The 26,450-nt window shown below is 42.7% G+C and overlaps 1 protein-coding gene across 1 annotated transcript; it reads right to left on the reverse strand.

The window, feature by feature from the left end:
- Nucleotides 1–1,484: 1,484 nt before the first annotated feature.
- On the reverse strand, nucleotides 1,485–25,203 carry CCNJL (cyclin J like). Its single transcript, XM_082323727.1, has 5 exons — nucleotides 25,135–25,203; nucleotides 13,985–14,195; nucleotides 4,036–4,335; nucleotides 3,058–3,217; nucleotides 1,485–1,977 (listed from the first exon to the last, which is right to left on the reverse strand). Exons 1-5 carry the CDS (start codon nucleotides 25,195–25,197, stop codon nucleotides 1,530–1,532), a joined length of 1,182 nt encoding a protein of 393 aa, XP_082179853.1. The 5' UTR covers nucleotides 25,198–25,203; the 3' UTR covers nucleotides 1,485–1,529.
- Between the last annotated feature and the right edge of the window lie 1,247 nt (nucleotides 25,204–26,450).

Here is a 26,450-nt window from a genome sequence, read left to right on the forward strand (position 1 = left end):
TTATTAACTTGATACCCAAAGTTGCATTCTTGGAAGACAGTTACACAAACACACATTAGCATGCAGACAAATTTTTCCCCTCCACCCTAAAACACCCTTCTAAACTATATTTTTAGAGAATTGTTTTTAACAGCACTGTGACATGACTTGAAAAAATTGCCCCAAGTCAGTAAAAGCATATTGCACATTACTTGTATTGCTGTCCTGAGAACCTTCAGAGAGAAGACAAACCAAGAGTACTGCCTTCAAATAAATTTACAATAGTGGTTGCATATATCAGAACTAAAAGTTTCACATTTGCAGAAGTCCAATTCTTGTAAATATCTACATTAACATAAAAAAGCCTATACAGTTTTTTGAACCATCGTCTCTGGTTTCAGTTGAAAAAGAAACCTTTGGATATGTGGCAGTAGGTGTCTCTCTCATTGCAAAGAGGCAACAGGATCTTCCATCTACCAGCTACATTTTCCAAGAGAATGCCAAGATGGTATTTAAAAAGCTAAGTCAGCATTGTCTAGCACTGCAATTAAACTCTAATTTCACAGTAAAGTTAACCAGTTCCCTATCTTTGCCCCCATTAACACCAGGTTCCTCTGCCCTGAGCCTGAACTACTGCCACAAGTCATTGAGCCCAGAAGATGAAATAACTTAAGGCAGTGAACCTTTCAAGAGTTTTTCCAAGAGGATTTCTTCAAGTAACATTAAATCCCTGATAAAGCTCACAAACAATTTTACTGACAATCTCCAGTCACAACAGCAGCAGCATGTTAAAGATGTAAGAGATTATTTAAGGTTTTGGTTTTGTTTCTAAAATACTTGAAGGCAGAGTGATGTTCCGTTCAGCAGCACCACGTTTAGATTCCAAGAGAATTTTAAGTCAAAAATTATTTGATAGTCTTCTGGCCCGTTTTTCTTTTTTTCCTTTTATTCTAAAGTCTTACTCCTGAACTATCTCTCCTGCTCTAAGAAAGTGGAAAGCGTTCCACACAGATTTCTGCATAAATGAAGTTCACATTTAATGATACCAATTTCAGTATATTTTAGTAGAAACTTCCAGTAGTATAAGCTGCCACTGTTCAAGCGACATGTCACTGGGAGAGAAGGAGAGCACTCCATGTTTTCCAACAACATCCTCTAGGTACATCGCTACTTGGCCAGAAATTCAACAAATGCTCCAGCCTGAAATAACTCTTCAACACAAGCATTCAGCCAACTCTGACGAGCCACTAACTGGAGACTAGAAGGAAGTAATCTCCACAGGGTTTCTACATAGATGCCTCTCAAAGTGACATTGAGTGAGGTATATTAATGAATTTCTATTTCTCTCTCTCATTAAGAGCCAAATGTACAACTCTTGACAGAAAGGCACCCAGGTTCCAGTAATCAGTGGATCCAGACCAACATCCTCTGAGTGAACGAGTCATAAGGATTCTGTTCCATCATGGTTTTCGTTCAGATACACATCTTGTATCACACACAGGGTCTCTTCTTCAGCTTCTATTCATATCACCTTTTTCTTCCATCAGTATTTATCCATCAAAACACCCAGCTGCATATGAATGATGACCACTGAAGTAACTACTGCCATAAGCCGTGGAAATGCAGTGCCTGGGCTCTGTTCCCAAGGCCACCTGCACAGCAATGGGCGTTTGGATGGGCAGAGTCTGGGCAGATGGCCGAAGGCCGGCCTGAAGAGCTGCGTAGGAGCGCAGCGAGCTGTCAGCACTCCCAGCAAGCAGACCTCTGGGCCTGTGGGCCTGTAAGGAGTCACGATAAGCAGAGCACAAATCTTGCACTGGCGACTGGAACTGGGAAAGCGTAGCTGAATGCTGAGCTAGAGGGTGATAACTAGATTGCTGGAAGAGAACTTGAGTAGCGGCTTGATGGCTCAGATGTCCCACTGCTTCCTGTTCTTGATGTTGCATTGTTACTTGCTTTTTTGTGTTACTGGTTTCTTTGATGTCTCTCTCATAATATCTGAAACAAAGTATAAGTAAGATTTATCAAAGAGAGACGTTCTGGGAGCTTGCATATATCCCAAAGTTTTCACTGGTCAGGCTACATCATCAACTCTTTGGCCCTAGCTGTATAAGGTAATCCTCAGTTGCTTTCACAATTAATTTCCGATTATCCTGCTGCAATCTTCACACACTAACAACAGGTTTATGGATCATTTTGCATCACAAGTATGTTTTTACTGATGGACTGGTTATCTTGAAACCTTAAGTCCACAACACAAAAGACATTTTAAAATAGTCTGTGTAAGTATTTGCAGACTGTTAAAGTGCATAGCTATAAGGGAACAAGGGAAATTTTGTTATATATTAGGAAGAAACATTTTCACACTTTTGATTATCATGAGAACGATGAAGCACTGGAACAAGCTGCCCAGAGCCGTTTGGAAGTCTCCGTCCTTGGAGGCAGTCAAAGCCTGACTAGGCAACACCCTAAGCAGTCTGATTTAACTTCAGTTGGCCCTGCTTTAAGTAGGAATTCAGAAGTTACCTCCAAGGTCCACCATCACTCTCAACCTAAATCGGTCTATTAAACTTTTTTTATTTTCTGTTAAGACTGTATGTGCTTACATACCAGACCAGTATAGATGCATTGCAATCACGTCCTTTACTGGAGGAAAAAAAACCAAAGAATAGTTCTGAAATGTCTCCCTACTGTATTCTTGATGTTAGAGATACACCAGTGTCTCTCTGCAGCAAGTATATTGCAGGTACAATGAGAAAACAAGGGGAAAAAAGCTTTCATCAGCCATCTGTAAAAGCTTCCATCCAATCACATAGACAACCAGTACAAGAAAACATAATGAACAGTAAATTGTGCACTCCATTCCACATTGTTCCACATTCCATATTGTTAAAATACAGTATTTAGTAAAGTGACCTGATTTTTCCCTTTTATTCCTCTCCCCAAACTGAAGATGGAGATTACCAGTGTAATACTGTACTCTTAATTATAGCTAAACAATTACTTAAAAAAAAAAATTGAAAAGAATATCAACATCTTCCTAAAAGCACAAGCAGATTATGTTCTTTCTGATCTTACATGAGCATCATTTCAATGCATCGGGCAAGATGTTCCCAGGAATAACATGTTAGCAATTCAAGCTGTGTTGTCCAGGCAGGAGAAATCTGCACACAGATACGTGAGGCACACACACAGGCTGCAGCAATCAGAGATGGACGAAAATGGAGGAAAGTGTGATCTACAAAAGAAAAAAAAAAGCAAGGATTATACTCTTACTAATCACTGCAGTGAGCCTGTTATGTGTATACATGGCAAAACGGGACAAAATTAAATCCTCAACTTTGTTCCACACATCTCAGAGTATTAACTCATGACCAGAAAAAGTCTCAAAAACTGGATGAAGCTTTCCTGAAGATCTCTGTACTACTTGCTTGTAACTACTATCAAGGCTTCACTATAGCTTCTTTCATTTCAGAAAAAGCCATGAAATAGATTATGCTGAAATTTGTAGACTGGTCTCAGCTGAACCAAAGTTAGGTATTGACAATCACACACACATTTACATTAGTGCTGAAACCAGCTTATGAGGATGCTGCGGTTCATTGCCTCTCCCATGGGCAGATAGCGGAAGCGATGCTGCGAACAAAAATCACTAAAGGTGCCATCATTCTAAATATGTCATGTCTTGCAGCACAGGACCCTCTAAAAAATATCATTTAAAGAGATTCATACATTGAACATAATACCATGTCTGCAGGTGACAGAAGTTCATACTCTGTGGCAGATCAAACATCAGACCCCATTTCTGAGTCTCTCCAATTAGTGTTCTAAGCTGAAGAAAAAAACCTGATCTCATCTAGAGATTTCTGAAAAGAGACAAGAGGCTTGCACAAGGAAAGGACACCGTACCATTTGCCATAACCGCAAAGAGAAAACATTCTGCACAGATAATTTTGTGCAATCCATATTATGACAAGTTTTAAAGCCCTTCTCTCTTTCAGATTTTTGCCTTTTGCCAAATGGAAGATCATTCTAGCATAAAACTAAGCCTCTTACCTTGCACTGAGAAATCAAGGAAATAATACACGTATTTCTCCAGAAAAGCTTTGATTTTGGCCAGTGAGGTGATCGGCCAGCCATTGTGAAGGTCATTCTCGCCAATGGACGCATAGAGGTAGTAGTCAATGTAGTGTGCTGGTGTCGGTAGACAGAGGTTCCAGTTGAAGTTTTCCAAAAGCAGCATTTCCATTCTAAGCAAGTCTTTCTTGTTCAATACCACATTCACATTGCACATGTGTGCCAGGTTATTTAAGTGCTCCAGCTTTGGAACTTTATCTTCTTTTTCTTCAAATTTACCTGCCAGCAGTGATGGTTTTCAAATAAGATTTATCATTACGACTGAGTGTCCAAAAGCCAACAAAGAACACTCCCAAACCCAGAAAGTCTGATGATAAAAGGTGCTTTTTAAAGAAGGATGGGAAAGTACAGTGACACAAGTAGGAAAGAAGCCAACAGACCAGTCAACATATTCCTATATCCTTTTTATGGTTTTGTTTGTTTGTTTTTAATTGTTTGTATAGTATTGATGCCAAAACCAAGATTATAAACCCATTAGGATTACAGATAGATTTTCTGACAATAACTGGAAGCAGTTTGCTGAAGGGCATTCAGTCAAGTGTGAAGAAAGCAAGCAGTATGGGGAAAATATGGCAAAGAAAGATCTAATATCGAGAGGAAAGAAAGCTCCTTTGGATATGGACGCTAAATGCACATGCTACAAAAAGGAAGACTTTAAAAACCCTCAGGCAATACCACCTTTGCCCTTGCTGCTTCAGAATTTCTTTGTTCCTTGTGGTCTTGGAGGGCCTCATTAGCTAAGGTCACTGAAAGGCCAGGAGAAGTACACTGTAACCAAGTGATTAACATAAATGATTCCTATGGGGTTAGGAGAGTGCATACATTTTCACAGTCAAGATAGCTGAGCAAAGCTGCACCTTTTTCTAAACTGTATTTGCCAGCCTACTGAAACAGCAGTAGTCTCCAGAATGACTCTGTTTTCACCACTGGCTACGAAGTGCTGTCATTTTGTACAGAAAAACAGGATCTCACTCTATTCACCCTTCTTTCAGAAAAAGCATCTAATATCAGATTTGAGTCCCAGCATTAGATCTATCAGTAATAAAGCAACAATGTTACTTTGCTGCAAACTTAAGAAAACAATTAAGTCTTCTTAAATTCACACTGTTGGTTTACCAAGCCAAAAATGACCTACTAGCCACTCCTTGTTCAAGAGCTAGCAACAAACAATCACTAGTAATAGGTTTCCAGTACAGATTAAAGAACATCCCTGCTGCAAAATCCAAACCCATAGCTACTTAAAAGTACTCTGTAGTTATTTTTCCTCCTTGTTCTTGAGGACATATATGCCACAATTGATTCTTGCTTCAGTTATCTCTGTAAGAGTCCTCCTTTACCAACACAGACCAATTGACAAGATATTAGCATGTCATATGGCTTCAGAGTATTCTCATCAAATCTAAAAACAATTGAGTATTGCACTAGAAAATTATTTTAAAAGGAAGTAAGATCTTGCTATCCATTTGGGATAGCAATTCCATCCAAAGTGTCTCCAGTGTATTGAAAACCTGACAATTTTCTGTACTATTAGCAGCTTAAGTGTCTTTTTAACACATTTAAAAATGAATTTTCCATCTTTGAGTCTGTGCAGGTTTCATGGATATGAAATGCATTAAAAGTGTAATATAGCAGCCACCCCACCATAAAAGAGCATAACAATAACAATGAAAAAACAAAATTCATCCATCACAAAGTAGAACAGGAAAGGACTGATTGTGGGCACGCTGTCAGTGAAAAAGCCCTTAAAATTCAGGAGTCTATACACACATTCATGAATCTCCTTGTCACCCGAGTTTACAACTGTTTAAGAAAAATGAAGTTTGAGAGAAAAGTTAACCCTTTGTTTTTTCCCCACAAGGTGATATCACAGCCTGATACAGAAATTTAAGGAGTATGCTAGCGGAAGTAGGAGAAACCACTGCATGCCCAGGAAACTAAGGACAAGATCTGTAACTCTGGCTTCCGTAAGTTCTAGTTCCTTCTTTCTTCCCACTCAACCTTGGAAATTTCAAAAGGTCAGACTATAGTCTGGAGAGCAGACTATCAGCACAGTAGTGTTGGGAAGGTATCATACCAACATAGGGCAAAGCTATTTGACTTGATCAAGATAATTTTTCTTTTAAGGTTAAAAATAATTGACAACAGCTAAATTTAGTGATTTAGATTACTAGTTATTTATTATTTCCCCCCTTCTGCTTTTGAACACCCTAGTTCCTAGCTTTAATGTCAGATAACAGTGGCCACTGCAGCACATTGGAGACACCAAGTAAAAACATAGCTAGCTAAGTTGAAGAAAGGCTCCAAAACTGAGTTGGGAACGGGGAGAGAGAAATCAACTCAGAAGTTTTGCTTCAAATAAACTGTAAAATTTGAATATGAGCTACTTTCCAAAGCAACATACAAGCAACTCGATCACATGTTCTTACCCAGTTCCATCTTGACCTAAACACTTTGCTTCCAAGTTTACCAATCACTTCCCACCTATTTTTCAATTGAAATCTGGAGAAGGCAGCAAAAGTTAGTTCATTCCATCAGACCAAAGAGAAGATGTTTTTGAAATGCAGTGTGTCCTTTTCCATTTCCCTAATTTAAAGATATCGGAATATACTATTCCTATTTTTGTTCCTTCAGTTACACCAGAAACTGAGATTCTATGCACAGCATATTTATGCTGAGACAACCAGGACCTCCAACACAATTACTGCAAGAATATTAAAGGCCAAGACAAGACAGTTGCAAGTCTAACATTGACCAAACAAATAACACTGACTAGTTTAATCAACATCACGCTTTGGAAAGAAAAACAAAGCTGTTTCATCTACATTATCACCTGGAGCCTGTAGTTTGAAGTTTGTGAGAATTGTGTATGAGTCATTTGCATGCTTTTGAAATGCCACTGTAGACACCTCAAATTAAAAGTTTGTTGTTGTGTTCTAAGCTCCTGTTACTGATAAAACCATTTAGTTGTCACAATTGCCCTAAAAAATAGTTTTGTTTTGAGGTAACAGAATCATAAACCTTTAAAGGAATGCATAATTTAAGAAGTATCTGGATGCTGCAAATTTTTATACAAGGAGGGCTACTGAGGTCAATAGGATGAATGAAATAAGATGAACATGTAATGCAGGTTTACATTTGTGACCAACTTTTTCGTAAAATCTAAATAGATGGGGGCAGCATGGGACATTTTTAAGAGTGTGTAGTATTACTGTAATTAGTGATGCAAAGATTTTCCAAGTTACTTTAGATCATGTTCTGTCCCAATCTGAATTCTACAATCAGATGCTCCACCAGAAAAAAAAAGTGAGTGCTTTTTACATTACACATTCACACTTTTGTTTTGATGAATGAAAGCCAGAGTAAGTCCTGTTGTCAAGGCGAATGGGCTTAAGTTATAAAGAGTACATTTCATCAGTACATTTGTCATGTTATGAAAACAGCCTCTCAGTCCGTGCCAGCTTTTCACTAGGAAAAACTAAAGGTCTCAGAGGAACATCACTGCTATCAACTGTACCCTGAAGAACTGATTCATCCACTGCAGGAGGCAAGAGTCACTAGGTCCACCTAGCTACCCAGCATGCAGCTCAGGCCGATTACTGGCGGTTGGGTAGATGGTCTTCCTGGGGTTTTGCATGGGTAGCAAAACAAAAGCAGGACATGCAGGCAATTTGCTTTATTACATTTTCAGAGTCCTTGAGAAGACCAAGGAACAAAAAGGACTGCCAATTTAAAGAGTCATTAAAGTACTTTTTGTCCCATAAACACTTAAAATCAATCCAAAAGAAGGACAAACCAGTCAAGCTCATCTAGCCCAGCACAAAGAAAAGACCTATGTCTGCTTGCACAGCTGAAGGACTATGTTTCTTTGTTCCTGCGTTGTTCCAGAAGGTGGTAGAACAAACTTCTGAGACTCTTCTGCATGCCACCCCAGGTACAAACACAGCTTCTAGCGGTCCTCTAAAGAAGGCAAGGAAAAGACAGGCTACTTTAGAGACAGCCTGCTTAATTCCTTTTTCTGCAGTGTCTTGCAAAGTGAGCAGTCAGAGATTTTTCATCTGTCTGTACAATACCTAGCACACGTGCAAACCACTTAGCTCAAGGCACCTGAGTTTTTAATGCCTTGCTGTAGTAAAGTTTAATTACTAAAGAAAATATTCTGTACATGTTACAGCAATAGGGAAATTAAAAAAAAAAAAAAGAGACTACAGACTAAGTTTTGCACTAATCTATATCCTGGGCTGACACCCACTATTATCTTTTATTGAAAATAAGTAGCTCAGCTGCCTTTGTCAGAACAGTTACCTGCTTGTGAAAGTGGGACAATAAATGGAGAATGGACCAGAAAGCACAGTCCAACAGACAAGCTGCCTGATGTCTGACAACAGCTCCGCATAGTCAATGGGGAATTAGGTGATAAAGGATTATTCATGCCTTAAACTCAGCCCATTTAGCACAGACATCTTTTCTTGCTCTAATTTCTTTTATTGTCCTGAGTTAACTCAACTGCTGAGAATCCACTGGCAGATTAAGGAGCTGGGCAAAATAAAGCCAGGAAAACCACAAGAAGCACCTGAGTACTCTGTGAGGCAACACAGCACTGGGTGTGCTGAACAGTAAGCTAGCTTTGCCTAAAACAAGACTCAAATTTAAAAACTGTTACCATGTCTGCATAGCAGCAGAACCCTCCCGAGGGAGAGGGGCCATAAGAGCTAGAATTGCTGGAACATTCAGTGCCATTGAGTGGCTGAGAGAGACGTTGCTTCTATCAGGTACTGAAGCACCTGCTGCCGACGAGGGTTAGCTCTTCAGGGAAGAACGGAGCAGCTTTTAAGACCCAGCTAGGATTTTACAGCAACAGGCAAAATCTGCACTGCTTTTACTATACTGATACACCATAACAGTACAGCCCCCTTATACTGCAGTTACAAAACTCACAGAAGAAACAGTTGCAGCAGTTTAAGACTTACTGCCCAGGTGCTTGCTCTCTTCCCAGAGTTTACTGCTCCTGTGGCTGGACCATCTGAATTGGTTGTGTCAGTGCATCTCATCTGCTTTGGGGCAGCTGGTTTGCACAGATTTCAGCAGGCAATTTGAGCCAAGTAGCACTAAAGCAGATGGGATATCTACACAATCCCTTTCTCTAACAGAGCACTTGGGGCTAGAGCACCTTAAAATATCACATTCATTTTCTGTAATAAATTGCCTGATGAAGATGCAGTTTAGAACATTACAACCTGCTGCTGCTCAGCAGTGCTCCTCTACGAGGGGCTGCCTTCTCAGCTGCCAGGTGGGTGAACTGGAAGTTCCTCAATTCCCCTCAGGCAAAGTGTTAGTTAAAATAGATCAATCCACTTACTGAAACCATCAGCCAGCTGATTTAGTCTGGAGAAAATCAGAGCTTACTCAAAGCACTGGAGTGCTTTGGGAGAAAAGGAAGTAGTAACATGTAACATGAAACATGTAACATGAAAGTAGCAACAGTCGCTTATCTGTTTGCAAAGTGAGCATCCACCCATACCGGGTGCAGAGCCAGCAATCCAGGCCTCTCTGCAGGTGTACCGGTAACTACCCTGCTCTAGATCCAGCTGGCTTGCCTGAAGACCACCAGTCCCAGCTGCCCAGCATTACTTCTCACCAAAAGCCAGCATCTCCCTGACCCAACAGCAGTCAACTTGAGCAATCACTAGTGTGCTTCAAGTAAGGATGGATTGCCTTGAGCAATTAAAAGCACCAGACTTCACTGATGACCTTGCAGCAGCAGGACCCTAAAACCTCTTCTATTACCACAGCTGGACCTCAAAAGGAAGCCCTCTGTCTTCTAATCACGTATCTAGCCAAAACATCCACACAGACCAGGTCTTCCTGTATTACCAAAACACGTTTAGCTTATGATTCTTATTTAGATCATAAAGTTTCCCTTAATGCAAGTGAAAGAGACAAACTATTCTAATACATACCTCATGTAACTGTGACGTCAATTTTTCCAGCAACTTTTCCTTCCCTCCCCCAATAGCTTTCAGTTGACCTCTAGATTACTGTGAACAATTTTTACCATTCTTTTTCAGAACTGATTCAGAGGAAATAATAACCATTGATGACATTAGTAAACTTCAAAGCTTTTATAGCTGTTCTGAGGAGCTAAGCTATCTGGCAGGAATTTCCGGAGGCCTTCTCCAATTATCATGCTGTGCATACATTGCAAGAGAAACATACATCTTCCAGCTAGCGAACGACTGGATGATTCCAGGGACAGACACCCACATTCCTCTCAACTGCAGCAAGTCCAGGCTGAACATTACTTGGCTGCTAGTGCAATTTGCTTGGAACAGTATTATCTTCTCACTCCCTCATCTCCCTCACAATTATTACGGAAGCAGGAAGCACTATCGTCATCCAGTTCCCTGTCAGGGGAAGATGAGCCAGTCAAAATGCATTTCTAGGATACAGCAAGAGAAGTTAGCTCCAGCTAACTAAACAACATCTAGCGAAATGCTACATTCTCCATCATGGGGGCACTGCTGTTGTATGCTATCGAAAACAGGCGATGGCAATGTTTGTAGGTAGAGGGGGGAAAAAAGAGAGACAAGTTTTTGAGATCCTTTAGATCCGAGATAGAAGCAACAAACTTCAAAGCTAAACACAAGTTTACAACAATTTCTAAGCTTAAAAATTGTCCTCAAGTTGCATTTAGCTTAGAAGTTTGTTGCTTCCATTTCAAAAGCTGTGTGTCTACAAGCTCTATTGTGTCCCTCCCACCCCCCAAAAACGCCCACACTTACCATAATTAGTGGGAATAGGTAATCTTGCCTCTAACTACACCTCATCGTGCTTGTGGTCTGCACACTACCCTTAATCTCTTGCTCTTTTCTGAGGAAGCAATCAGGAAGAAAACCCAGAGTTTCTCCAAATTTCTTTATAACAATTATTGAAAGACAGTCTGCATTAAGCATTCATCTTGATACGCTGTAAACACCACAACTATTTAAAAAAGATTAGGTTTTTGCTCTCTACAGTAAAAGGTATATAATTTTTTAGAAGTACAAGTGTCTTGCAACACAGCCTGAAGAGCACTTTTGCTGCAATCCTTTGCTGAAAAACTATGCAACTTCCTACAGTAATGCTTTGTGGGAAGTTCTAATTACTGCATTTGCAGTTACAGGCAAGGGACTAGTTTTATTCTTCTTTGCTACAATGAGAACTTTCAAGGTGACTTCAGGTCAACACTTCTGACTTACTCAGAATCTTCTACTGCAAAACAAAAAAAAGTCATACTACAAGTTTTCTTCCATTTCATATAATTTTGAAAGTAACAAACTAAACACAAGAATTCCCACTTACTGTAAAGTGGCTTTTCCTGACTTGACTTGCATCACTTTGAACTACACATGCCGAAAAAGAATATGCTTATTGCACATTAAGATAGCCCAGACAGTAAACAACAGAGCTTACTGTGCTCCCAAAAGTCTCCAAACTGAGCCCTAGCATTTTAACCCTTATCTATACAAGCTAATTAGGCATTAATTTTGCGCAAAGCTGCTTTCGTTCAACTTGCAATATTTTATTTCTACATGTTGCTAGGAAAGCTGCCTTTATGGTAATAGACCTTTTCCCCTTCCTGTAAGGGGTGATTTAATTCCAGATCAGGATGTATACAACTGCATTGCTCTAATCTTAATTTTCAAAAGATTCTCATGCTCATTAGCTCACTAGACTTAGGCTTGCTCTTTTAAACAAATTGCCCTTTTTTTTTTTTTTAAGAACAAGCAGAAGTTGCAAAACATTTCCCTCTAGTGTTATCGTAGGGCAGTTTGTGAACTTCTTTTTGCTTCCCAGTTGCATAGAGGTGGCCTAAAGTTGCATTTTACTTAAGTCATTTACTTAAGGAAAATCTTGAAAGCTTTTTTGCTTCTTTTTAAATCCTAGAAGCTACAGAAATTAGCAGTCCAGCTCTCCCAGTCTCATATAGTGAGCCTCTGCCCAATATCTTACCAGTATATCAACTCTGACAATTCATACAAAGTTTGAGGGTACTGTTTTCATCCTATGTGCATAACACTAGAAACAAACTATAGCTATAAATCCTTCCTCTAAATCTAAATGAAAAGTTATTGGAAGAACTGTTGAAGCATCAATTTTATGCTGGGGAAAAAAATGAGGGAGGAGTATACTTGAAAGTGTCAGATTTATCTAAAGAAAATCGTCTTCTCTTTTCCTGAAAGTAACATTCATTCATGCACTTGGGAAAATAAAACAAACAAACAACAAAAAAACAAACACAACCCCCCTGCCAAAAAAAAAAAAAAAAAGCAGCAACAAACCAAACAAAAAACCACCAAACCCAAAAATCTAGCAATGCTGCAAGGCATCTTGTAGTTATGAGGTTACCCAAAAAAAGAAAAGAGATGGTCTGAAAGCTGAAGGAGTACACCTCTGAGCAGGCATCAGTCTCCAGGCTACCTGAACTTGGTATTTCATTCAGTCTGATGTGTTTGAAATTAAGGGTACAGTTCCATAACAGTTTACAAATCAGCCCTAGCCCCTCTTCCCTCCATTGCACCAGCCTGAAGCTTGTCTGACCCCTCAGAAAAATACATCTCTGGTAAACAAAGAAAACACTTCCTCAGCTGGGACGGTTTTCTGCCAATCTACTGGTCTGACAGAGCTCACCAAAGGTTCAGGTCAGCAGAACTGCAATATCTGAGAGTCACTTAAGCTGCTGTAAGACTGTACCTACAGCAGCCATTTACATTATTCTTTGTTCTGATTTTAATATTGGCCTTTTTTGCAACATGAACCAGTAACTGCTCCACATAATTCACCATCTTCTCTGGAGTCAGACAGCAATGCTTAAAAATGCTAAGTGCATAGGGTTTTTTATTATTTTACCATTTTCTCTGCAGATTAAGCTCTTCAGAGCACAACCAGCAAAGAAAAGCAGTAGCAATCCCATGTCCTGTGGGGTAAACATATAGTATCACCTTCTTTCCTCAATAGCTTCTGGCTGTCCATAGTGGTTTTTACCTTAACCAATTTGACTATTTGCACTTTTCAACCATTAATGCTAGATTTTGCATAACTTTTGCTGTCCACAGTAGTGCATTGCTCTACATGGCTCCCGTGTGGCAGGATAATTTCTCTCTAACCTAGAAACAGAGTTCATAAGTCTGCAAGGGTAGACTGCAATCCTTGAGGCACCAGTCTCGCTTTCCTCCACTTGCACAGCCCTGGCAGCAAAGATTTCACAAAAGCACTAATGACAAATGTTCAAGATTGTTTGCTAAATGGATGCCAATACTGAAACTTCAGTATCACACAGCAATGCTTAGCTGTTTGACAGGAGCCCAGAACAAGCAGTATGCATTCTAGCATCATCAGCACACCCACTAAGTGCCTCAAGAAGCAAATTTTCCTTTGGCCCCTGTATAAGAGACGTTTGATTTGCAAGGAACTGATAATGCCCAGTGTTCACAACAGAGGCACAGATTGCCCAAGGACAGATCTCCAGGAGAGGCTGCGTGTTACACAGATGTCATTCCCTACCACCAACTCTTCCTTGGAACTAACCTCTCCCAGCTTGCCACTTCCTTCCCGCCCCATCACCCCCGATCTTCATTGTCCCCTTCCACTGACCCAGCTCCAGCTGCCAAAACTTCTGCACATTGACACCAGCATATAGATGTGTAGTGCAAGCTATGCAGTTGAGCAGACTTTATTAACAGACTGCTTTATGCCTTGACTTGGACTTCCTTAGGCCTTACCCTAAGTAGGTGGAAGCTGTTAGAACAGAAAAAACAGCACGTGAGATTTAAGGAAAACAACCACCTGCTTGGAAAAACAAAAAAGCCTTAATAGACAGGAGGCAACTTACTTGCTAGGAGAAGACAGGCAAATGAAATGATGTGCAGTTGCTTGACAGTGATATCATAGCGATCCATAAAGAGGTCCAATAGATAGACAGCGAGATGCCGGGCCGTAGGGCAGAGATTGAAACGGTTGCTGAGGACAGTCAAGAGATCAATGAAGTATCGGCGCATCCCAATCTGTGGTGAATGAGCCTTATACATAGGCAACTCAAGTTCCTAAAGTGGAAAAAGGGGGGGGGGGGGGGGGGGGGCAGAGAGAGATACTGAAACAAATACCATTTCAGTGTCTGGAATCCCAAACCAACACCCACCACCTGCTGTGGCAAAGGCCTAGCAGCTACAGCACTATGACTGACACAGAAATCAGGGCTGGATCACTGCATGTTTTGACAGTCAGTTAACTTCTAATACTTAGGTCATACACTTCCCTCACAAGCATTAAACACATGGCCAAACACTAAATTACAGTTTAACCCAGGAACAGCTTGCTGTTGCTTTCTACAGAACACCAAACTTCTTGGCCATGAAAATTGTTCCTGAAGGACTCCTTTTTAATTTTCTTCACCCAAATTGAACTAAGTAAGATTTTAACAGAGTTTCATAGGCAAGAACGGCAAGATACATCTCTCCGATATTGCCCCTTCCTCAGTTACCCAAATTACTACATCCTGGGCCAAAAAAACGTGTAGGTCTTTAAAGTAAAGAACGTTTATCAAAACATTACAAAAAAATTCACATGGTGCATGGCTGCAGCAAGAAACAAAAGTAGACAATAACAAGAAAAACAACATTGGAGAATGATTCAACTTTTCTAACTATAACAAATTCCAGTATTTTCTGTACTAACTTGCTTCAGCATTATAAAAGCTAACTATTGAACTGACAGACTGTATTTCACATGTAATACATAAATTTTCATTTTAAAGGCAGAATTATACAGGTTTTTGGTCTACCTATGCTAGATCTTCACCTGCAAGTGTTTTTACACACAAGTTTGTAGTCACTATGCAAAGAGTAGGTTAAGGGAAGGAGTGAAGTTCCTTGGGAATACCTACCAACTAATGCCACTTAAAAGCTGACACTTTATCATTTCAGACATGGTTGTATACTAATGCAGTTACCACGGCCAGACTCAAATCAAAATGGGCTGAACACATTTGATAGGCGTGGATTAAAAAAAAATCCCAAACACAACAAAAAAACACCCAAAAACATTTCAGCAAGGTGTATCTCCCAGAAATTCAGATTCTGCTTATACATCTTTTTTGTATCACATATATTTGAAAATAAATTAGAAGTAGTACAGTGCTGCAAGACAGACGTGTTTTGTAGCAGAATACAAAGAGGTCCGTAGAGCAGTTAATTCTACCGAGTAGATCAGGACTTTAAAAAAGCATTCAAAGGAAGCACCTGCACCGGCTACCCCGTTCACAGAGGCAAGAGGCACCCCCTTGCACAGCCGGCGCGGCGGCTGCCCACGCTCCTTTCGTCCCCTGGAAGGAGGCGTTCTGCGAGGAGGTTCAGCTTGCCAGGAAAAAATAGCTACAGAGTCGGGCTCGGAGGGGCACACACAACTGGAAACCAGGGAGGCTCCAGAACGAGAAGCAGCTTACAAAGACGGCAAGCTGAGCACTGTTACGGATGATTGCTTCCCAGGCCTTTTTAAAGAAAGTCAGTGAAAAAACACATTCCGGACTGAACAGAAACATGCTGTGGACAGGCAAACAGCCCTTTGAAACCTGGGACAGCCTTCACTGGGGGATTACAAAGAAATCGCCCACCAGTAACAATTTATAAAGCAGGGAGACAATGGAACATGTGCCTCCCATTGTTTTATATCTAGAAAACCCCCATAAATTTGATTTTTCGATTGCCTTATGTACAGAGATTTTAATCTGTCAGTACACAGGTTCAGAGCAGGAGTTTCTAGTATACCCATAACATCAATGTTCTGGCAGAAATGGTTTCAAGCTCAGTGGTTGTATCAGTTAAAATATCTGTATTTTTTTTTTTAATATGTCTATACAAAGCCCAAGATATCATAAGATCAGGTGACAATTCTACCTCTGAAATATTTTGTTCTTCTAGGTGACTGGTAGGAGCTTCACGTTTTATTTTTTGAAATGTCCTTCCTGTTTCAACAGCTATGACTCCCAGCAAAATTATACTCTCTATATACTCTGACGTCAGCATATATATTTAATGGGAAATTTGCTTCTTAGACCATAACAAATGCAAGAAATAAACAGTAACTCCAGTTACATGTCTAGTCAAAAAATCTGACATGTCTCAATGTTACAGTTCAGTGGATGAACATTAGAGGCTCAGAACGAAAGCAGAGATCCAGAGACGCGTCTGAACCTCAGATGCTCCAAGGCCAGAACTACCCCTGCTCAGCCCACTGCACCAGAAAATTCACAGACCAGCCAAAGCACTGAATTCAAGCCAATAGGATTATTCTGCTACTGGTTTAACACAGACATTTACTCCCTGTAAGGCATCTGGGTTTTAATTTTTTTTAATTATTTTTTTGAAAATCGGTTACGAGTAAAGGGTGTAAGTGAAAGGCATTCTCATTTTGAGCGTGGGCCTCCGTGCAGCGCGACTTCACAGCCCGGGCAAGGTTCAGCTTCAGGACGGAGGCTGGGAGGAGCAGGACGCCGCGGCTGCTCACCAGACCCAGTTCCCTCCTAGGCATTAACTGGGCCAGGGTAATAATCCGTGCGTGGGCAAGAGCCTTGCCCTGCACCACGTAGCATGAAGCAGCTAGTAAGTAGTTCAAAGTACTGCTTTTACAGTGACAGATCAGTCTTAAATGATGATATTTTCTTTTAAAGGAAAGCGAGTGATACATAGTTTAATGACGCATGGGCTGAAGAGCAGGCTTACAGTTATCAACACGGCTGTGGGTATGCACCCCTTTCCATCAACCCCCCACAGAGTTCTTTAGCATAAGTTCATCAAGAAAAAAATAAAATGCTCCTTTGAATGAAAGAAATGCCTTTGCTGCTTTGGGAATACTGATGCTGGATGAATACAACTCTATGGGGAAAAAAAAAAAAAAGAACTTTTGGGGAGCAAGAATAAAATAAATCGTTTCCATTGCTTAATTTTTTCCCCTATCTCCAGTACAGCAACAGAGAAGAAACTGGGAGTCCTGCTGTCTGCTGGAATTGCCCTTTCATATGCTGCTTCTGCTTATCTTTGACCTGTTCATTCGTATCTACTTCAACAACTGCTTTGGGCTACTGAGCAATTGCCACAGTGAAATGCTAAAAGCACATTACGGGCTCACTGGTGCCTTGGTACTTAACAAGCTTTGCTCAAGGTATTGATCGATGTGTCTCCACAGAAAGCCTCCAGAAAGGCAAAGCACAGCATTTAAAAGGATCACCACTTAATCTCAAAACCTGAAAAGTAAGGCTTGGACTGAGAGTCAATCTTAAGGGTGAAGACAATTTTTAAGTGGCCACCTCCTACCAGCTTCAAGACCTGACCTTCTAAAAGAGGGGAATCAGTGTAAACATTTTTAAGTGGTGTTAAAGAAGACAAATCTTCCTCAGCAATCGCGTCTGAAAGACAGCCAGGCTCCAGACATTAGCCACCCATTCACTGCCGAGAGACAGCTCATCACCAGTAAGCTGACCACTTCAGCTGGCACCCTTCATTACCTGAGCTCAGGAGACAAGATTTCATCTGTGGTTCCCATGGTTTTGTAGCTGGGCTGGGCAAATGCACTTCAGAATCCATCCCTAAAGGAGATACTAGGGAAACAAGAACTAAAGCTTTGGAGCAACCACATGAAGGTTAGGCTTTCACTGCCCATTTGAACTAAATCAGCCACACAGCGATTGGAGAGGAAGAAATCCTAACAGAATCACTTCCTCCAGCTCCCTCGAAGCAGCAGCTGGTGCAGGCCAGCCTGCCCAGCATTTATCTTCATCAGAGTACCACATCCGATGGTTTGGTGTTCAACATGGCAAGAAATTCCACACACACGTCCTTTCTGTCCAGATTCTCCTCGGTAAAACTGTTCTCCCACTGATATAAAGCCCGTAGTGAACTGACAAACAGTCAGGAGAAAAAAAAGCAGTAGAAAAGTTAGCAAGTGATGTGACATTATGGTAATAAGTCACTAATAATGATCAGTTCTCGGAACAAAAGTGGAATTCATCAAGGTATTTTAGAACAACTCACAGGCTTTTTGACAAGGCAAAAGAAATGCTGTAGCAAATATGCCTCGGGTTATGAAATTCAGGGAGATGTTAAGTGAATCTGGTTTTCTACCATGTCCAAGCACTTGGACTTCAGTCGGCATCTGTTCTGTCCCACAGGTCAAACATGCAACTTCTCCCGACTCCTGCAACAGCTCCGGTGTTTCTTACTGCCCTCCTCCCCCTCTCAGCACCAGCCATCTCAGCTGCAAGACACCCAGCTGCTGCACACAGGCGTCTCCAGAGAGCTGCATCCTCGATGGAGAGCCAGGTAAATTACCTTCTCATTTCTGCAGCAAAATGAAACACCAAAACCCAAGCTACTCGGTAACAGTAAAGCCCATTCATCTAGAAACAGCTCTTTCAATACTTGCCTGCACAGATGCAGGCTCCATTTACTACTGTAAACTTCATGCTTCTCTCATCATTATACTTTAATCTTATTAATGTCTACCTCTGTTTCTGGATATGTAAACAGAATCCAGCGCATGGCCCCTGCTATCACAGCTCGCAGATCTTGACCGCTGATCCTAACCCAAAATCTGAAAACAGGTTCCAGCTGATGAACAAAATTACCCAGTGAAGGTACGTAACTAAAGTTTCAACACACATCTCTCTGATTCTTCTTAATCCAGTGTTAAAGTATATAACCCAAGTGTCTATATAAGGCATTCAAATTTAAAATAAATTAAAAAAAAAAAAAAAAGGAAAAAGGCTACTAAGTATTTAAGTTAGAAAACTAGTAAAAACCACGGTAACGCTAGCAATCATTTAGCTCTCTGTTGCATGTTCTGGAAAAATAGCATGTAGATGACCTCCACCAGATTCTTAAGAATTCCTGTTGTAAGAATAACAGACACTGCAACTTTGTTGCCATTAGAACAGGAAAAAGAAATGATTGTAGATGAAAAATAAAGGGAAAGCTTATCTAGCGGGCTGTTAACAGTTGTTCTTTGAGAGAGACAAACTCCTTCCTGTTTTGTGTTCTAACCAGTCTTCCAGCTGTGGAAGAAAGGTGCCAAATTGATCTCCTAGACAGAATTATTGCACCACACATGAGCAAACCAATAAAAGCTAACTTCTATTTATGCAGGCAAGAAGATGATATACAAAGAAAAATTCAGAGCACTCTGCATGCTTCTTTGCAGTAGACTAGGTAGCATGCTCCCAATTTAATTCTGCTACAAACGTCACACACTATTCCTTCTCCCGCACAGAAACAATCCTCCTGCCCCTGCGCAGACTGCAGCACTATGCCTTCCAGTAACAAAATGACTCATACAAAAGTTGCCGGTAAGTGTTTCTATGCCTAGGCAGCTGACTGCAGTTGAATTAATCCGTCAGAAAGGTTAAGAGTTAATGTGTTTTGAACAGTCTGGTAGTAGAGTACAGCTGATGCATTTGGCTTTTACTGATCTTCAAGTTGGCCATGCAGACTCAAAGGGAAGGGCAAAGACACATGCCAGGGCAGTGCTCTTAGGGTATGGCCAGCAGGATGTGTGTCCTCGCAGAGCAGAAAGGCATGGTGAAAGTCTCCAAAACAGTCACACTTGCTTTGTCTGTGCAAGCACAAGCTACTCTGTCTTTAACACAGAGCGACCAATGATTATAACTGTTAGGAGATACAGCAATAAAGGAATACAGTCTAGGATTCACTGCATCATCTATCACTCCTCTCTTCAGCCCTGCTGTAGCCATATCTCTCAGTCCCAAAAGTTACAGCGTTTCCTATTATTTAATCAACCTTCAGTTCTTTTAGACAAGTCTTAATCAGGCCCTAGGAGAAGCGCCAGTCTTGCACAGCATCTGGATTGATGTAGGAGTAAGAGACAAACCTGACAGAACCACGTTTCAAAAAGGATGTCAAACAGTTCCTCTCATTATTTCCAGTGAAAATTCAAGATCCAGATACTTTCTAATAAGGAGGGGTACATGGGCAATATATCCTTTATTTTTCCCCTCATTGAACAGTGACCAATCAAGTGGACAGAGCAACAGCTTAAACACACTTGTTACACTGCCTAGATCAGTGCTGCCAGCAGCTACCCTTACTGATTTGTGATACATTCCACGAATGCATGAATGAAACACCATAAATTAAGATTTTCTCCCATTACCACTGTCCCTGCACACTCAAAAGGAGCAGCAAGTTCACATATATCTCCCACAAAGGACCAGAACTCCAGCAACATCAAGCAGAACCTCAAGTTCCAACCTAGTCAATGACTTTGGCTTACACTGGGTTGTTTCACTCGCTCTTTGAAAGAACAGTAGCACCTTCAATAGTTTCCCCCCCCTTTTACCTAGATGAAAGGCCATCTCGGACTACATTCTGTGCTCTTGATGCATTTCCCCTAACACTCACCTCTGTCTGTCAAAATATCTACAGGTAAGCACAGACTCCATTCCTCGAGATCTGAGCTTAGTGTAGACACTTAAACTAAGGTTCATACTACTGAGATGTCACACAAAAAACCCATGGCAGACCAAGGCAGTATTTCAACTGTATGTAAAAGCTTTTTGTGCTTGAATCTGCTCTACCCTTCAGCATCCTCACAACAGTCCCAGGCATTCAAAATTTGCGAGAAAGTTGAACTAGTATTGTGCTTGAAAAGCCGTTGCTTCACACGTTCCACCGTGGTATTTTATCAAGCATTTCATTAAGTCCTTCTTACGCACTTCAAAGTATTCAGAAGTTCAGCAGCTAATCTGAGAAGGATCAGAGAAAGGAGTGTGAAAATTGAAATTCCAACTTTAAGGAAAAAAGAAGAGAGATCATGAATAACCATGTACTTTATTAGGACACTTGTTCCTTTCAGCTCCATGCAAATGCTGCCATCTATAACATAAGTAAATTACAGCTAGCAACCAGTAATGCTATTGTTGCTGATTTTCAAAAGCTGGATGGTTTTTTTTGTGTGCTTTTTTGTTAAGTGAACAGATTATGCTTTTGTTGCTGGGCTTCCAGTCTTGGATAAAAAAGCCCTGACATTAATACACCTCAATACCTGTTACACCTACTTTCTTTTACAGCCGATTCAAACTGGAAAGGTGCATCAGAATGAAAGGTTAATGGTTTTATCCTTCTGTTAAAGGAAATGGGAAAGAGCGCCAAACCTTTTGCATGTCCGCGGGTATCTGGGACCCCTGAAGTTCTCGTCTAGATTTTGTTTTAAAAACAAAAAAGAGAAGCACCACCTAGGCAATGCCCTAACACACAGTCTGAACAGAAGGAAGGTGTAACTGTCTAGTCTGCACCAATCTGAACTTCAGGCTGTGCCAGGCAGATCTGAACATATCAAATGTACCATTTAATTAATTAAGCATTGAAGGGATGACCAGTTTTTTAAAAAAACAAGGACAAGAGTGGACTTACAGGCTAAAAGATAAAACAGTACCTATTACAGCAAGACCTTCAGGCTACCAACAGGTCAAGTAAACCAGATGCTTTGGCAGAAAGACAGAAAATAAAGGGACATATGCTGGGTGCAGGGAGAAGAGGAAGAGGTTGTTTTTACTGAACAAAATTAATAACAGGACCTGCACTACTTCTAACAGGATGATTTAAAACTGCAAGAAATGCATTTATGGTGACAGTACTCAAAGACCAGTGAAGAAAAGGACCCTTCACAACAAAACCTCTATGGATTACACTCGTGCTTCAGAGACTGCGGCCCAAGCTGACACCATGGACGAAGCCGAGGGAAATGTTGCATGTCAAAGTAGAATGAAACACATCATGGTGGTAAACAGCATTTCCTCATTAAGATCTTTAAACCAAGAGGAGGTAGGAGACAGGTGTGGAGGAGCTTTCACCTAGAGGAAATCACTCAGACATTTTTACCACTTTAACAGCAAAGGACTGCTTGCTTTCAGCAGAAAGAGAATCAGCTCTCCTCACCTGGCCGAAAGTAACTGCACAGAGTAATTTGGACTGCCTTTAAAAAGATCAAGTTACAATGATTAACCTTTTAAATTCATGGACAACAAGTCCTGCAAAATTTGGCCCTGCACTGAGAAGCTATGCAAGAGATAAATGAAAAAGGGAAACGCAGGCAGATCTAGTAATTCTCATTAATTGCAGGAAATGAACATATCCTGGAAGGAAACAGCCCAACAAAAATGGGGGAGGAATAGCAAACAGACATCACTTTTTTTTTTCCTGGGACACTCAGACTGCCTTCTAAAGCAAAGTATTTCCTCAACTTTAAACAAACAAACAAACAGCCCCAACACTGACTGGTTACTCAGCTTTCCACACTCGTGGAGCATTCAGGGCTACTGAAGCAGAGAGAGCAAGTTTTGCGCAGATACTGCAGTAGTTCCACTTCCATTGAGAGAGGTCTCCGATTTTTGACATGAAAGTCAGCTGCCTGGCACAACCAGTACCCTTCCATTATCAATAGCATAGGGGCATTGTAGAAGTAGTTGAAGCACCAGAAGATATCAGCACATACACAGAGCACCTTTCTCAGACTAGCGCGTGTTAGACTCTCCAGGTACAAAGAAACACAGTATGCTCCAATTTTTATTTTCCTTCCTGGCTCAATCTTGCAACAGGCTTAATGTTCTAGCCTAATCCGGGGGAATACTTTAACCTCTCATTTAAAGTCTAAGGATGTGTGTGTAACACTTTTGGAATTCAGGCATTTTACTCCACTAGGTCAGCATGCTCAATAACTAACACAATACAGTCCTGCTAAGCTAAACACCGCATACCAATAATCACAGCACAGATATTTTACTGGTCAGACAATTGAGGGGCTATTAATTTCCCCTGCATTGAGCTAGAGCCTTTGGGAAGTCACAAAGCCTCGCAGCATCTTTCAGCCCTCTCTGAACTGGCAGCCAGGTATACCACACACATTCAGTATCTGCTCTCATGCAGAACATATCCATCAGATACAGCACTCAACAAAGGACACCAGCTTTCAGTGAGGTTAAGAACTCCCAAATCCAGCTGGTGGGATGGGAGGGATGGCATAACATTTTTTCCAGTTGTTAACAAAAAACCTAGATTGTTTCATAGTAGGCATACATCTCATATATTTGTGTGTCTAAATTATGGGGGGGGGGGGGGGGGGAGGGCGGGGGGGAAGTGATCCTTCAGTTGGTTTAGGAAAGGGTTATGTTATTCAAAAAGGTCATTTTATTCCTCACCTTAAACCCAGACTTTAAGTGTGTTCTTCAAAAAAAGTGGGATAGCCTGCAACATGCATTTCAACCTCCTTGACAAGCATCTTAAGTAACTTTCCTGTCAGATTCACATGCTAAAACTAAGACCTGTGTACTCTCACCCAAGACCAGAGGCACCCTCTGTTCCAGCCTAGGGCTCCTCAGCAAGTAGCTTAAACCAGAGAGGTCATTTAGGCTCGAAGGTACCATTGCCTGAATTTTCTGTATTCCAGTATTAATGTGCTAATACACAAATACTCTAGCGGGGATGCCACTATTGAAGCTCATTTTGTTCTATGCAATGGCCATAGGCATCCCTAAAACTGGTCCGTGCTCACAAAACTGACCTCAAAACTACTTATCTTCCCAAACTTTGCTGAAGGATCCTTTTGAGGAGTTCCATGATGTTCTGCAGTAAATTCTGACACTTTGAACATCAAAAAAGCAAACCTTGGCAATATACTCAAGAGCTGTTTCTGCAGAATATTACTTGGGGAGGGGGATCACAAAAAATGAACCAAAGAAGTTTTAGGGGCTGTGATTATTTTTGCTTGATATACTTGTACTCTAGATTCTCATGTAGTACTTCCTTCAAAAAGAGAAGTAATCCTTACAAGGTGGGCAGAATTAGGATTAAAGTTGTCCAAGCAGAAACCCTTGTAGACCTCCCTCGGAGCAGAAAGCAGAGCAGCCCAGAGACCCTTCTCCCTCCTTGCAGGTTCTCTGAATTCAAACAATTCTTGTCATTTCAGCTGGTCTAGGTTAGTATCCATGTACAAAGAAGTTTTAGCAATCTGGAGTTGTCAGATGCATCCAGAAAGCAGGCTGAAGAATGAAATAATTGATTAAAAGGCAGTGGATACACACACCACCACCACCCCAAAAAAAAAAACAAACCAAAACCACCAACACCAACAAAGCTTCCCCTGCCTTTTAACACCCTGACCATTGGATGCTCTGTTATTCCTCCCCCCACTGCAGGGCCGGGGAGACCTGCCTCAGCTGGAGGACGTGAGGACAAACCAGCCACCTCGCAGAGACCTGGGAACAGTTAACTCGCCTGACGTGATTTATTGCTAAACGCCTGTGAAGCAAACAAAGGGAACAGAACGTCCAAAGCATTAACTTTGCTAGCCATAACTTTAGTAACTTAAAAGCTGCGTCAAATGCAGGGAGTCAATATTTGCCGAGGGCTCTCTCACGTTGCCCAACGAACTGCGTTTAGAGCTTCCCCAAAGCTGGGAGTCTGCCTAAGGAAATGTTCAAAGTAAACCAACAGCCTCAGTTCTACCCGCTCTCCGTACAAGCACGCCAGTTCTTCAGACAGCGACCGGGCTGTTTTGCTTATTGCGCGGCATTTTACTGGTTTTCTAATCCACGTGTAAACGATACACCAGCTTCTAGAAAAGCCATCACAAGCCACGTCTGTACCTCTTTCAGCTCCTTTACAGTCTGCCAGGGAACAGGATCCTACCTTTTACTCGAACTTTAGCATTTATCTGTTGGAAGAGAGGTAACGCTATTTCTCCAGGTCCACAACACGCTGGGTTTTTACGGGCCGACATCAGCATCCCCTTAGCGTTTAACGCAACGCGTCATCAACGCCCCGGCTGAGGGACAGCCGCGGGGGAGCTGCGGGGGGAGCGCTGTGCCAGCCGCCGCAGCGAGCGGCCGGCCCCGGCCCGGGGACCCTGCTCGGCGGCCGGGCGCCTCGGCGGCAGGGGGCGCGGAGGAGGAGGAGGGAAGGGGACAGAGCGGGACCCGACCTTCGTCCTCAGGGTCTGGTGGATGTCTGCTGCCAGCTCCCCTTTCCACCACTGCTGCTCCATCCTTTTTCTTCCCAGCCGGCCGAAGGGGGAGAGCGGGGGCCGCTCTGCGGGGCGGGAGGACAGCCCGGACCGGCCGCCTGCCCCGGCCCCTGCCCCGGCGGCCCGGCCCCGGCCGGCTCCCGCCAGCGACGGCACCGATCCGCGCCTCCGCGGCCCTCAAGGCGCCGCTGAGCGCCCGCTCCGCCGGCCGCCCCTGCCCGCCCCGCAGACCCGCCGGGCCCCGGGCCGGCCGCGGCCCATTTGGGGCCGGCAGCGGCTATCGCGACCGGCTATCGCGAGAGGCTATCGCTCGGCGCTCTGTGCCGCTGGAAGCGCTGCCCGCGGCGCGGCCCAGGCTGAGCCCCGGGGGCGGAGGGTGGTGCTGCCCCTCCGCCGGGGCGGCTCCGAGGTTAATTGGCGCTAATTAACAGCTGGCTGCCCCAGGGAGGGGCAGCTCCGGCCCCTCCGTGCCCCCGCGGGCCATCAGCTGCAGCCCCTAGCCCCGCGGGGCGGGGCGGGGCGGGATGGGATGGGATGGGATGGGATGGGCAGGGGGAGCCCCCTCCCAGCAGCTGCCCAACAGGAGGACCTTAGGGCAAAACAGCAGCACCCCGACGCGGCTGACTTGGGTCTGCTGCGTTTAGTTGTCTTCCTAGCTGGATTGGAAAGGGTCGTGCAAGCAAAATAGCTGGAGAAAATGAAATATAAAGCTTCTCCCAGTAATGAAGGCTCTGAATGCTCGATAAATATCCGCAGTATTAACAGAAGAGATTGACTTCTTCCTTGGTTTATGATTCCCTACACGAGATGCCTTATCTTAAGCTGCCAGCAACCTGTAGATAGAAGTGCTTGCTCGTGTCCGAGCGTGAGGTTTGGCAGGAGCACAGCTCCCGATCGGGCCACACGTCAAGGTTGCCCTCACAGGGCCAGAAGGCAGCCCTGTCCCGTGCAGGCAGCGGGCTGGGACTCACCGGAGGATGCACTGCCCCGTTCCCCGTGCTCAGACATAACCCACGCCTCGCCTCTTTGGGACAGGTCCCTCCTCGTTACGCGGCAGCGCGCAGCGCCGGCTGTAGCGCGCCCTGATGCGCCGCAGACCTCGGAGATTCGTGGTTCGCCCTCAGAGCTCAGCCTGGCTAAAGCTTCAAGGCTGGGTGTCAGACACTGCTTTGCCCTGGGAGCCCAAGCACCCTCATCCCTTCCAAGTTTCATACCCAAAGAGCCCAAGAAACTGTCAGGCACCACATAGCTTCATTCCCAGGCCTCTGAGGGCC

The sequence above is a fragment of the Platalea leucorodia genome (assembly GCF_965183815.1).
Source record: "Platalea leucorodia genome assembly, chromosome: 11".
Classification (NCBI taxonomy): Eukaryota; Metazoa; Chordata; class Aves; order Pelecaniformes; family Threskiornithidae; genus Platalea; species Platalea leucorodia.

What these genes read in the sequence shown, in the direction of transcription:
- CCNJL (XM_082323727.1), bottom strand. Translation starts at nt 25,197, where the DNA reads ATGGAGCAGCAGTGGTGGAAAGGGGAGCTGGCAGCAGACATCCACCAG. An exon ending in ACCAGACCCTGAGGACGAAG is followed by an intron (nt 14,196 to 25,134) that starts GTCGGGTCCCGC and finishes TTTCCACTTTAG; the next exon opens with GAACTTGAGTTGCCTATGTA. An exon ending in CCTTGATTTCTCAGTGCAAG is followed by an intron (nt 3,218 to 4,035) that starts GTAAGAGGCTTA and finishes TTTCTTTTGTAG; the next exon opens with ATCACACTTTCCTCCATTTT.